Genomic DNA, 14627 nt, shown 5'->3' with positions numbered 1-14627 from the left:
GATCTTGGGTTCATGTCACACTATCTGTAACCCCCACGACTTGCCTGGGCTTACAAAATCTCACTAACTGTCCTGTCTGGTGCCAATACACATCCCTTTAACCTGTGCTTAACCCTCTCTCCACTCACATTGTCTGTGCCTTTAAGACTTGATTACCTGTAAAGACTCGCATTCCAACCATTATTCTGTAAATTGAGTTTGTGTCTTTATATGCCCTGTTTGTGAATAGAACTCCCACTTACCTGACGAAGGAGCAGCGCTCCGAAAGCTTGTGGCTTTTGCTACCAAATAAACCTGTTGGACTTTAACCTGGTATTGTGAGACTTCTTACTGGAGATATATGAATAGGCAGGGAATAGAGGGATACAGACCGTGTAGAGGCAAAAGGTCTTTAGTTTAGAAAGGTGTCATGTGTCGGCACAGGCTTGGTCAGCCGAAGGGCCTGTTCCCGTGCTGTTTCTTTGTTCATGCCTTACCACAAACACCCAACTTGTGTTGACAAACCAGATGATGAAACGCCCTTCTGAATTAATTGATTCACTTCAAGGAATTCCTCAAACAGGCCAAATGATTGGTTCACTGGATTTCCCAAGGGAATGGCAGAACCAATGACTTGTGAAGGATCAAACGTGGACATCTCCAAGCAATGTATTCTGGGATCCAACATATGTCTCAAAAGGGTGCTGCATCACAACTTTGTAATCTGTAGGAAAAAATATTCTTCTTTGCGATGGTATCTCCCACAGCAACTGCACATGTTTTGAAAAATGAATCTTGTGTTATGCCCCACATTTCTCTGTGGCTGCGTCAACCAGTTGTGCCAGTGACCCATAACCCATTCCTACCTCCTCTGCTGAGGCTGGTTTCTAGCTAGCCAGTAAGGCGTGTGCAGGAATTGATCTCAATGCTTCCTAATTTTGTCCTTCTGTCCCTGTTCTCTTTGCGTCTCCACAGTTGGGATTGGTGGCAAGGCTCTGGGGATTCCTGAGTTCAAGCCTTTCTGCCACTCTTCCATGAGGATGCCTTTGCAACATCTCAATGGTCTCCTGCACAATGGGATGCAATTAAACACACAGCTGAGGATGCCAAACATTACCCTGAAAGTATCCTCCATTGAACAAACCACTCATTTCTGGGCGGTTGTTTCATTAATCGCTTTGGTGGAAGACTTCTACTGATGATTTAACATTTGGTTAGGAATCATTCATAGAACCCTACAGTGCAGAAAGAGGCCATTCGGCCCATCGAGTCTGCACCGACCACAATCCCACCCAGGCCCTACCCCCATATCCCTACATATTTTACCCGCTAATCCCTCTAATCTACGCATCTCAGGACACTAAGGGGCAATTTTAGCGTGGCCAATCACCCTAACCCGCACATCTTTGGACAGTGGGAGGAAACTGGAGCACCCGGAGGAAACCCACGCAGACACGAGGAGAATGTGCAAACTCCACCCAGACAGTGACCCGAGCCGGGAATCGAACCCAGGTCCCTGGAGCTGTGAAGCAGCAGTGCTAACCACTGTGCTACCGTGCCGCCCTGTTTCTCAGGCATCTGTGAGGACACCCCAGTCAACAGTTCACCCTGAGGTGCCACATTAAAATCCACACATTTCAATATTTGACAGAAGGCAAGATTTAAAAGATTTGAAATTATTTCATCTCCTCCAGGGTATCGTAGAGACCAACTAACCACTCTCTCCTTCACTCTAATTCAAGTCTCTGCTCCTCATTTTAAATGCTCCCACACCACACCACACAGCATTCCATAATTGAGAGCTCAGGCCCACATTCGGGTCCTGGTCCTTTGCCACTCCAGCTCTTGAGAAAGGTGGTCAAGGAAGGTGCAAGTAGGCTTTCCTCTCCCTAGGAAGGTCATGCCAGGGCTAAAAACTCCTGTTTTTAGAAAATAACCCTTTAATAAATAACCATAGAATCCCTACAATGCAGGAGGAGGACATTTGGCCCATCAAGCTTGCACTGACTCTCCGACACCCAGGCCTTATCACCAGAACCCCACACCTTTACCCCACTAACCCCCCTAAACTATACATCTTGAGACACTGAGAGGCAATTTAGCATGGCCAATCCACCTAACCAGCACGTCTTCTAAACATGGGAGGAAACCCGTACAGACACGGGGAGAACATGCAAACTCCACACAGACAGTCAGCCAAGGCCGAAATCAAACCTGGGTCCCTGTGAGGCAGCGGTGCTGACCACTGTGCCACCGTGCCACCCTGAATGTCCTTTGTCTTGGGCCTATGTTCAGTTGATATCCTCAGTTATGCCCTTCCATACTGTAAACCTTGAACCAGACTGGAAACACCAGAAGGAGGAAGCAGGGCTGTTTGCAGATCCTCACGTAAGCCAAGGGGAAAGCACAAACTTGAGGGGTCAGGGAAACCCAGGGAACTAGGTCTACAATTAGTGCTGCCAATCCCACAGATACCACAATTTGAGCTTAATGAGGTCCCACCTTCCGGGTACTTTCCAGGAATCAAACAGAGTTGGAGCTCGACCAGTCCTAAGCAGATTGTTCAAATCATCCACAATCCAGATGGTGACAGGCAACATGCGTATTCTTGACAGTAGGGTCAGTCTCTGTGAAAAGTACCAGTGCTGCTGGAAAGAGAATGGGGAATCTCCATTGATCCAAGATGATTGCTGTATGTGTAGGTCTCTGTGTCACAGCGCCCCAATGACGCCACTCTACGCATGATCCATTGACCTCCATGGCAACCTCGTTATGAAAATATTCCAGCCTTTGAACTTCAGAAAACGTGCATCTGCACTGAGCTGGCGAGTGCGCCATTGGAAAGACCAAATGCTGATGAATAAGTCACCCGCAGGAAGTGGAGGTATCCTGGATATGGCCCATGAGGTTTCGCCTGTAACCACTGTTGAGGTCCAGTTCTCAGACTCATTGCTTAAAGACTGCACTATCACTCTGATTTGCTGAGTGCCCAATCCTCATGACCTCATGAGGAACATGGACTCGAGATTTATCTGTCCCATAAGTACCCCTATTTTTTTTTTTACTGATTAACCATGAGCTACTCGGATGCTGGGTTCTGACTAGGACCAAATTTTTAAAAAAAGAATATATTCTTCTTCTGAGACATAAAACAATTTTGTCAAAATGCAAATGAAGACCCAATTTAACCGAATCTGATGGAGGATGTATTAACTTGGATTCCAGACTTATACATTATTAATAGGGTCTTCTGTGGAGGGTAAACTGTGCTGGGGGTAATGTAGGAGGAGAAGTGAGGTGGGTGAGTTCAGAGGGCCATAGGCAATTTTACACTCAACAACACCCCCAGCCTTTTCTTTAAACTCTGAGGCACTGAGATGTCTTCTGCATTTGCATTGTGCCCGCTGGAAGTTAATTTTCCCTCCATAGTCCTTCCCTGAACTTTGGTTCCCTGGCTCAAAAGCGCACCAACACTTCCCAATAACTACTGGCAGCTGTTCAGAGATACAAAGCATTGCTCTGCGCCGCTGCAATGAATTTTCTTGCCGAGGTAACTCTGTCACCGATACCCAGGGAAGGGGACCTACACCAGCCTCTGGTTTTTGGGGCCTCCAGCAACCTTCCTTTACTCAGTGGATCCGCAATGGTTCGCGGATAGGTAGGAGTCTGAGGAAACACTGAAACTGTGAACCGGGTGTTCACTGATAGAATATAAACACATTTTTGATTATTTCCGTAGCATCAACACATGGTGAACACGGTTAGAAGGCCTCATCTTTACCTGGCGTCTGGAAGTTGATGCGCCTCATTTCTACGGGGTCTGTGGGATGATGGGATGGCACCTCTGCATTGTTGAGAAGGCACTTTGTTCTCGGATCACTTTCTTTACGTTTTCTATCATTGGAATCAAATATACAAAAATGAGGTTGTAAATTTGCCAAGGGCATCGGTTACATATAGATCACTGCAGTCAGCCAGTACAATTGTTGCCAGCGAGATCCCGATCTCTGATTTTTGCCACCCTTCACTGGCGAAGTAACCAAATTCAATGGGCGAGAACTTGATTGCAATATATTTAAATAAATGGCATTAAACGGTGGAACAAACTCGGTGGGCTGAATGATCTACTCCTGTTCCTATGTTCCTGAACCAGACGTGAAAGACCCGTATCCAATGCACACACCATCCAGTACACCCTGTCGAGCAGATTGCCCACAGTGCTTCGTTCCCCACAGTTCAGAGTAATTTCGAGCAAAAGGATAAGATTTTGCAACTCATTTTATACCAAAATTGATTCTCTAATTAGGTTCTTGAAGCAGCCCAGCGGGACAGATGAAGTGATTACCCAGTGTTCTCAGGCACACACAACGATGAACCTATAACAGCTCTTGGTTAAAAGAAACCATAGCCACTTTGTAACGATTAAAACTGATTGAATCAGTTAAAGCTAAGTTACGACTGATATCAATAATGGGTAAAAAATACAAGAACACAAGAAAGGTGAGTAGGAGCAGGCCATTGAGCTCATTCTGCCATTCAACATGGCTGATCTTGGATTTCAACTCCACACTCCCGCCCGGTTCCCTGGGAAACCAAAAAGCTGCCTGTCGCAGCCTCAAATGTATTTTACCACGGAGCATCCACAACCCTCTGGGACAGAGGATTCTAAAGATTTACAACCCTCTGAGTGAACTAATTTCTCCTCATCCAAGTCCTAAATGATCGACTCCTCATCCTGAGATTATGCTCCATGTTTCAGATTTCCCGACCAGTGAAAACATGTCCCAGTGACCAGCCTATCGAGCCCCTTCAGAACCATGTATGTTTCAAAGAGACCACCTCTTCTAAGCTCCAGAGAATATGGACCCAATGTACTCAGTCTCTCATTATAGGACATCCCCCTCAGCCCTGGGACCAATTCAGTGAACCTTTGCTGTTATGTCTCTGATGCAAGTCTATCCTTTCTTAAAGGCAGAGACCAAAACTGCACAGGTTACTCCAGATGTGATCTCACCACAACACTGCGGCAAGTCTTACAAAGAACTCTTCACTCTTGTAGTCCAATCGTCTTGCAATAAAGGCTAATGTGCCATGTGCCTTCCTAACTGCTTGCTGCACCTGCAGCCTAACTTTCTGCATTCCTTGTGTGAGCACATCCAAGTTTTTCTGAACATTAACACTTCTATGTTTCTTGGTTTTGAAAAAATATCCTGCTTTTCCATTCTTATGACAAATGTGAATAACTCCACACTTCCTTTTGCTATACTCCATCTGCCACCTTGTTGCCCACTCACTCAACCTGTCTCGATCTCTTTGCAGCCTCTCTGTGTCCTCCCCACAGCTTACCTTTCCACCTCACTTTGTATAATCAACAAACGTGGATAGATACCTAACTCACTGTCACTTCATCCAAGTCATCAATATACACCAGGATTTCCTGGCCTCAGCATTGGCAGGCATTGTTGCAGGAAGGACAGGAGAATTTGGAGACTCGTTGACTTTTAACAGCTCTCCAAATCTTCCCGTTCCGTCTGCGATGGTGCTTGCCAGTGTTGGGGCTGGAAAACCCCATCCATTGATTGTAAACAGCTGATTCCCCAGCGCTGATCCTTGCGGCACTCCACTATTCACAGACTATCAACTTCAAAATGCTTTGTTTATGCCCACTATCTGCTCCTGTCTGTTGACAAATCTTCTATCCATGCTGATATATTACCCTCAACTCCATGAGCCCTCAGCTTGCCTATTAATCTTTTGTGTGGCAGCTTTTGGAAATCCGGATATATTACATCTACTAGCTCACCTTTATCTACCCTACTGGTCACATCCCCAAAAAACTTGAATAAAGTTGTAACAGGATTTTCCTTTAGTAAAACCATGTTGACTTGTTTTAATCATACAATGCTTTTCGAAGTGCACTATAATGGCCACAATTTATTGGCTCTTCACACCAGTGGGATCTTCTGGCCCCACCAACAGCACACCCCCGCCAAGGTTTTCCCAGCAGCGTGGGTGGAATCAATGGGAAATTCCATTGATAGCGGCAGGAATAGAAGATCCCACTAACGGCCAATGGCATGCCACCTCTAGCACCAAAAAATCGCGGGGATATCAGAGAACCCCAGCGTAAGACTTCCTGGTCTAAATTATCTTCATAGTTTTAATTATCCAGAATTTTAGATTAAGAATGGTTGCTTACCTGTCCGGCTTGCTGTCCATGAAGAATGCATTAAAGGAAAGATAAGAACCATGTGAATGCTTCAATATAAACTTCAGTAATACACATCTACAATACAGCAGTCAACAGCATGCCTTCAATCATTAAAAGTTTAAAGTTTATTTATTAGTGTCACAAGTGGGTTAACATTAACACTGCAATGAAGTTACTGTGAAAATCCCCTAGTCGCCACACTCCAGCGCCTGTTCGGGTACACAGAAAGAATTTAGCATGGCTAATGCACCAAACCAGCTCGTCCTTTGGACTGTGGGAGGAAACCGGAGCACCTGGATGAAACCCATGCAGACACAGGGAGAACATGCAGACTCCACACAGACAGTGACTCAAGCCGGGAATAGAACCCGGATCTCTGGCGCTGTGAGGCAGCAGCGCTAAGCCACTGTGCCACCGTGCTGCCCATTAATGATCATGCAGCAGGACTGGCTGGCTAAGCCTACTTGCTTGCATTCTGGCAATAGACTCGTTGAGAGCACTAATAGTCACCAACAAAAGGAAGGTGAGGGCATCAAATGGGGGCCTTTGTCCCACTGAGGAGTCGGAAAAGCGAATTAGCTACTGTTATGTAATAACTTGGAGGGTCAGTATTGATGGAGCCGGTCGGTACTGAGGGAGTGCGGCACTGTCAGATGCACAGTACTGAGGGAGGGCAAATCAATATTGGATGGTCAATATCCATGGCTGGAGTTTCAATTGCCTAATATTTAAATTCTCCTATCTGCCAAGAGAATTGCTATGGATAGTTTCTGGATTATCCCCCCAGAAAAAGCCTGACAACATGGAACAAGAAACTGGGCCCTTACAAGAGTATTGCCAGGTTGAGGCCTAAACTAACCATGATGTGGAGATGCCGGTGTTGGACTGGGGTAAACACAGTAAGACGTTTAACAACACCAGGTTAAAGTCCAACAGGTTTATTTGGTAGCAAAAGCCACACAAGCTTTTGGAGCCCCAAGCCCCTTCTTCAGGTGAGTGCTTCACCTGAAGAAGGGGCTTGGGGCTCCGAAAGCTTGTGTGGCTTTTGCTACCAAATAAACCTGTTGGGCTTTAACCTGGCGTTGTTAAACTTCTTACTAAACTAACCAAACAGGCCTGGTTTGGGGGAGTTGGTTTTTACCAAGTCCAGAGCCAGTGACTCAGGGCGGTCACTGCGCATTCAGCAGAGCCCCAGGGGGCAGGGCTGAGAACACGAAAGAGGGACAATGATGGAAAGAGGGAAGAGTCAGGAGTAGGTGGAGAAGGTGATAGGACCAGAAGGGAGGAATGGCGTGGCTGGGGAAACAGGAAGGGGAGGGACGGAGGACTATGTTTTCAGACTGTTGTCCAGTTTACATTTTGAAAGTTTTCACACACTGGCTGCTCACAAAATGGACAGTTCAGTCACAATGAAATGCAGAGCATTCCAAAACTGAATCCACCAAAGGTGTAGACTAAAGTATCGGACCAATCTGTGTCACAGGGTCATTATAAATATCTGCAAGCCTGCGGAAAACTATACCCCATCTGCAATATCGTGGCATACTGCACATACAGCACTAGGTTTGGTGTTATGTAAGGTCGGTTCGTGACTGATAATCTGCAACTATCCAGTTTTCAATCGGAGGTCACCATTACCCAACAATCCTACAGCAATCAGGTAGGATTAAGGAAAACCCTAAGGTGTTCTATAAATATGTGAAGAGTAAAAGGATGAGATGTGAAGGAATAGGGCCTATAAAAGGTGAAGACGGGAAAGTCTGTACGGAACCAGTAGAAATGGCAGAGGTGCTTCATGAGTATTTTGCCTCGGTTTTCACAGAGGAGAAGGACCTGGGTGGATGTACCGCGGGCTTGCGGTGGACTGAAAAGATTGAGTATGTGGACTTTAACAAAGAGGTTGTGCTGGAATCTTTGAATGGCATCAAAAAGATAGATAAGTCGCCGGGTCCGGATGGGATGTACCCCAGGTTACTGTGGGAGGCGAGGGAAGAGATTGCAGAGCCTCTGGCGATGATCTTTGCGTCGTCGATGGAGACGGGAGAGGTGCCGGAGGATTGGAGGATTGCGGATGTGGTTCCTATTTTCAGAAAGGGGAATAGGGATAGCCCAGGAAATTACCGACCGGTGAGTCTAACCTCAGTGGTTGGTAAGCTGATGGAGAAGATCCTGAGGGACAGGATTTATGAGCATTTAGAGAGGTTTAGTATGCTCAAGAATACTCAGCATGGCTTTGTCAAGGGCAGATCGTGCCTTATGAGCCTGGTGGAGTTCTTCAAAAATGTGACTAAACACATTGACGAAGGGAAAGCTGTAGATGTGGTATATATAGATTTTAGCAAGACGTTCGATAAGGTCCCCCATGCAAGGCTTCTAGAAAAAGTGAGAGGGCATGGGATCCAAGGGGCTGCTGCCCTGTGGATCCAGAACTGGCTTGCCCAAAGGAGGGAGAGAGTGGGTATAGATGGGTCTTTTTCTAAATGGAGGTCGGTCACCAGTGGTGGGCCCCAGGGATCTGTTCTGGGACCCTTGCTGTTTGTCATTTTCATAAATGACCTGGATGAGGAAGTGGAGGGATGGGTTGGTATGTTTGCCGACGACACAAAGATTGGTGGGGTTGTGGATAGTCTGGAGGGATGTCAGAAGTTACAGAGGGACATAGATAGGATGCAAAACTGGGCGGAGAAGTGGCAGATGGACTTCAACCCAGATAAATGCGTAGTGGTCCATTTTGGCAGGTCAAATGGGATGAAGGAGTACAATATAAAGGGAAAGACTCTTAGTACTGTAGAGGATCAGAAGGACCTTGGGGTCCGGGTCCATAGGACTCTAAAATCGGCCCCGCAGGTGGAGGAGGTGGTTAAGAAGGCGTATGGTGTGCTGGCCTTTATCAATCGAGGGATTGAGTTTAGGAGTCCGGGGTTAATGATGCAGCAATATAAGACCCTCGTCAGACCCCACTTGGAGTACTGTGCTCAGTTCTGGTCGCCTTATTACAGGAAGGATGTGGAAAAGATTGAAAGGGTGCAGAGGAGATTTACAAGGATGTTGCCTGGATTGAGTGGCATGCCTTATGAGGATAGGCTGAGGGAGCTCGGTCTTTTCTCCTTGGAGAGAAGTGGGATGAGAGGAGACCTAATAGAGGTATATAAGATGTTGAGAGGCATAGATCGGGTGGACTCTCAGAGGCTTTTTCCCAGGGTGGAAATGGCTGCTACGAGAGGGCACAGGTTGAAGGTGCTGGGGAGTAGGTACAGGGGAAATGTTAGGGGGAGTGGAATCGGCTGCCGTCAATGGTGGTGGAGGCAAACTCAATAGGGTCTTTTAAGAGACTCCTGGATGAGTACATGGGACTTAACAGGATGGAGGGTTATAGGTAGGTCTAAAAGGTAGGGATATGTTTGGCCCAACTTGTGGGGCTGAAGGGCCTGTTTTGTGCTGTAGTTTTTCTATGTTTCTAATCAATGCCGCAGTCGATACATTACGGGCGATACGGTGGCACAATGGATAGCACTGCTGCCTCACAGCGCCAGGGACCCGGGTTCGATTCCCAGCTTGGGTCTTTTTCTGTGTGGGGTTTGCACGTTCTCCCCGTGTCTGCATGGGATTCCTCCGGGTGCTCCGGTTTCCTCCCGGTCTGCGGGTTAGGTGCATTGGCCACACTAAATTGCCTCTTAGTGTCCAGGGATGCGTAGGTTAGAGGGATGAGCGGGGTTAATGTGTGAGCTTACGGGGATAGGGCCTGGGTGGGATTGTGGTCGGTGCAGGCTCGATGGGCTGAATGGCCTCTTCCTGCGCTGTAAGGATTCTATGATTTCTATCTGCTGCGTCATTCTTTAAAATTGCGCTTTGAAATTAAAATCTGAACACGACTCCCACACAGATTAAACTTAACTATTAGAACCAATAACTGCCTGAAATGCCTTTCATTAAGCTGGGATGAACTGTGAGCAGGATCCAGTCACTCAGCCATGTCTAATTAACAAGCATCGCCTAAAACTGGGTTTCTTCTCCAATGCTTCCTCTTTCAGCAATGTCTTCCACAATTGCACAGTCACTGCTCCGGCCCTCTCACAGCGCACTGACCACCCACATGCTCTCAGCTTTATAAACTCTCAGCTCTCTCCTAACATAGAAATGGTTAAGATGGCAAGATAATTTGTTTAAGGCATACCACCACCACCACCAGCAACCCCCTCCCCCCCCTGCAACCCAACCCCGTGAATAATTCTGTGTTGAGACTGAGGCACAAATAGCAGACAGTGACTCATTCAAATCCCACTTCGTACTCAGTTTTGTAGAATTTCTACAGTGCAGAGAGAGGCCACTCAGCCCATCGAGCCCGTACTGACAGCAGTCCCACCGAGGCCCTTTCACCATAACCCCACATATTTACCCTGCTAGTTCCCTTAACGCGAAGGGGCAATGTAACCCGCACATCTCTGGAGTGTGGGAGGAAACCGGAGCACCCGGAGGAAACCCATGCAGACACGAGGAGAATGTGCAAACTCCACACAGACAGTGACCCAAGCCGGGAATCGAACTCAGGTCCCTGGCACTGTGAGAACCACATTCCGCTCTAGTGAGCTGATCTCAGCCAGGATGTTCATGTCTTATTGCTATCCAGCGATGCCTGCCTGAACTGTGGAAGTGTGACTGATGGGTGATGTCCCTGTGGTCAAATAGCCACCACTCACTGTCCTGGGCCACACGTGAGGGACGGGGCATAAAGTTTACACATTCATGACCTAAAAGAAATGGAGACAATGTTCCCAAAAGCAGGCCATGCAACTTGTGAGGCTCAATGAACCATGTGAGCCCAAGGGTGGCACAGTGGTTAGCACTGCTGCCTCAGAGCGCCAAGGACCCGGGTTCGATTCCCAGCTTGGGTCACTATCTGTGTGGAGTTTGCACATTCTCCCTGTGTCTGCGTGGGTTTCCTCTGGGTGCTCCGGTTTCCTCCCACAGTCCAAAGACGTACTGGTCAGGTGCATTGCCCATGCTAAATTCTCCCTCAGTGTACCTGAACAGGCACCAGAATGTGGCGACTAGGGGATTTTCACAGTAACTTCATTGCAGTGTTAATGTAAGCCTACTTGTGACACTGATAAATAAACTTTAAAATTTTTCGTAATATTGAAATAATAACCTCTTGTAACTTCCTCCAGTCCTCTGAGGCTACAAGCAGGTGTGTTCCTCTAACTCAGGATTCTTGTGTATCCCCCTCTGCTTTGACCTACCTTGAGCAGTTGGGCTTTCAGTCCTCTAACCTCCGGAATTACTTCTTTAAACCTCACTGCCCGTCTCGTTACCTCTCAGAGCCTCGTTCAAATCTACCTCTTTGAATGAGCTTTTTATCTCTTGCTCTCATGTCTCCTCCTCTGCCTCAGTCAGCTTTTGTTTTGGCCGACTATGCTCCGGTGAAGGACCTTGGGGCATTTTACTACAGGAAAGGCGATATATAAATGCAAATTGTTGACATAGGGCATCCCAATAGCTTTGTGGGTAGAGGCACTACCTCATGTCATACAGAGTGGAAAGTCACCAAATCAAATCCCAAGCAGAAATTGGGAGTTTGTAAAATGGTGGAAGGTTTGAGATGATGGGACAAACCGTTTAGTTTTAACAACCTGACTAAAGTAATCCTATTCGTGGAGGCAGAGGGTCCTATTCGTGGAGGCAGAGGGGAAGGAGGGCAGTAACAGAGACTCAGTGCCTTCAGGAGAGATGGGGAGGGAAGAGAAAGAAACACAATTCAGTACCTCACTAAACTGGCTCAGTATGAGGCAAGCCTTTCCACTGTCAGAAAGCTGTTCGACTATCAGGGGCATCATAGCCAGATTTGTTTTCCCTCAACTTTCCCAGACTTGCACTCACACCACCCAAACCCCTCTTCCCCAAACACACACCACCTGAACCCCTCTTTCCCAAACTCACACTCACACCCTCTGAACCCCTCTTCCCCAAACTCACACCACCCGAACCCCTCTTCCCCAAACTCACAGCACCTGAACCCCTCTTCCCCAAACTCACACCACCTGAACCCCTCTTTCCCAAACTCACACTTACACCACCTGAACCCCTCTTTCCCAAACTCACACCACCCAAACCCCTCTTCCCCAAACTCACACCACCTGAACCCCTCTTCCCCAAACTCACACCACCCGAACCCCTCTTCCCCAGACTCACACCACCCGAACCCCTCTTCCCCAAACTCACACCACCCGAACCCCTCTTCCCCAGACTCACACTCACACCACCTGAACCCCTCTTTCACAGACTCACACCCTCTGAACCCCTTCCCCAGACTCACACCCTCTGAACCCCTTCCCCAGACTCACACCCTCTGAACCCCTTCCCCAGACTCACACCCTCTGAACCCCTTCCCCAGACTCACACCCTCTGAACCCCTTCCCCAGACTCACACCCTCTGAACCCCTTCCCCAGACTCACACCCTCTGAACCCCTTCCCCAGACTCACACTCACACCCTCCAAACTCCTCTTCCTCAGAAGGATCAATATGTAGCAACTATGAACGTGAACTATGGCCGAATTCCCGATACTCCATCATTCCGAATGCAGTTCTTGTTAACCAATGCACCAGCCTACCTAACCACCCAACCCACCCCCAATCCCGTGCAGAGGTTTGCTTACTTTTTGTACAGCAGGATGGCAATTACAATACAGATGATGAAGACCACTGCCAAGACCGGGCCCACCACCCAGATCAGACCCTCCTCTCCATCGATAATTGGCTGCGGGTCGGGATCAGCCGAAAGGATGGGGTCAGAGTACGGGCTCGCCGCAAACATCTTCTGTAATGACAATGATAAAGCACGGCAGTCAGAGAATTCAGACACAAACTCCCCTCACTGAATAACACCATCTCAGAAAGCAGTCAAAGGATTACCAAAGAAGTCAAAATAAATCAAGAACAGTGAGAAATAGAACAGGATAGCTCAGGAATCATCCGAAGTATCGATAGTGATTGCAATTTTAAAGTTAAAAGTTAAAGTTTAAAGTTAAAGTTTGGTTACTAGTCACAATCAGGCTTACATTAACACTGCAATGAAGTTACTGTGAAAATTCCCCCAGTCGCCACACTCCGGCGCCTGTTCGGGTACACTGAGGGAGAATTTAGCATGGCCAATGCACCTAACCTGCACATCTTTGGAATGTGGGAGGAAACCGGAGCACCGGTTACACAGAGGGTGGTGGGGGCCTGGAATGCGCTGCCAGGCAAGGTGGTGGAGGCGGACACACTGGGAACGTTTAAGACTTATCTAGACAGCCATATGAACGGAGTGGGAATGGAGGGATACGAAAGAATGGTCTAGTTTGGGCCAGGGAGCGGCACGGGCTTGCAGGGCCGAAGGGCCTGTTCCTGTGCTGTATTGTTCTTTGTTCACCCGGAGGAAACCCATGCGGACACGGGGAGAACATGTACACTCCGCACAGACAGTGACCCAAGCCGGGAATCGAGTCTGGGTCCCTGGCACTGTGAGGCAGCAGTGCTAACCACTGTTCAGTCAAGGCATCAGGAGAACCATAAGTGTCATGAGGTATTAAAGTGGGAGATGCCCGTGCATTATTGTTAGACAGACTCAAATCAAACTCCTCTGCTACTGGGACAGAACTATTAACACTTTTAAAATGCAATGGCAGAGAGGGAGATTTAACGCACGTGTTCTGCTATCGGACGCTAACAGCAACTTCTACCGTATGGAATCTAACAGATGGGACAGGTAGGGATAAACCACTTTGCTTCTCCACAGCGACCCCGTACAAAGAAAATACTTTTATAATTCAAGGCGAGCAGTTTAAAGGGGAATCCTAGAAAGGCTAATTCACACAAGAGGGTTGAGAGGCTGCTCCAGAAGGGCCAACATGCAGAATCAGGGTGAATTTTGCACTGGGAAGCAAACAAATAAAGGAATATGAGGGAAAAGCAGAGAACTGGGATTACAAAGATGAAGCGGTACTAAAAAAAAATAAAGGGCAGTGCCAGCCCGTTTCTATCATAAAAAAACAACTAATTTGTGGATTGATGGGCACCCAAGGCGCAAGAAGAAATGTAGGATCCAATTAGCCTGGGCTTGGCCAAAATATATGGGGGTGCTCCTGGGATCAGAGCAAATATCCTGGGAGAGGCCATAAATATCAGACAGTCACTAATAAATCCAATAGGGAACTCAGGAGAAACTTCTTCACTTAGAGTGATGAGAATGTGGAACTCGTTACCACTTAGAAGGAGTTGAGACCAAAAGCAGTTGAGGGCTAAATGCATGAGGGCTAATCATAGGAGCATAGAATCCCAATAGTGTAGGAGGAGGCCATTCGGCCCATTGAACCTGCACTGACAACAGTCCCACCCAGGCCCCATAATCCTACTATTTACCCTGCTAGCCCCCCCGACACTAAGGAGCAATTTAGCAT

At 47.6% G+C, this 14627-nt stretch overlaps 1 protein-coding gene across 1 annotated transcript in view; it reads right to left on the bottom strand.

Moving 5' to 3' along the window:
- LOC144479463 (receptor-type tyrosine-protein phosphatase delta-like) overlaps positions 1-14627 on the bottom strand; it is a 526436-nt gene that overhangs the window by 120095 nt on the left and 391714 nt on the right. Inside the window, exons 23-25 of the mRNA XM_078198154.1 lie at positions 12846-13006; positions 6179-6190; positions 3761-3873 (exon numbers count right to left, since the gene is read on the bottom strand). Coding sequence (XP_078054280.1) covers positions 3761-3873; positions 6179-6190; positions 12846-13006 — 286 coding nt within the window. The remainder of the gene's footprint in view (positions 1-3760; positions 3874-6178; positions 6191-12845; positions 13007-14627) is intronic.

The sequence above is a fragment of the Mustelus asterias genome, chromosome 26 (genome assembly GCF_964213995.1).
Source record: "Mustelus asterias chromosome 26, sMusAst1.hap1.1, whole genome shotgun sequence".
Lineage (NCBI taxonomy): Eukaryota > Metazoa > Chordata > Chondrichthyes > Carcharhiniformes > Triakidae > Mustelus > Mustelus asterias.
Note: the sequence above shows the minus strand (reverse complement) of the source record. Positions and strands in the feature narration are given on the sequence as shown.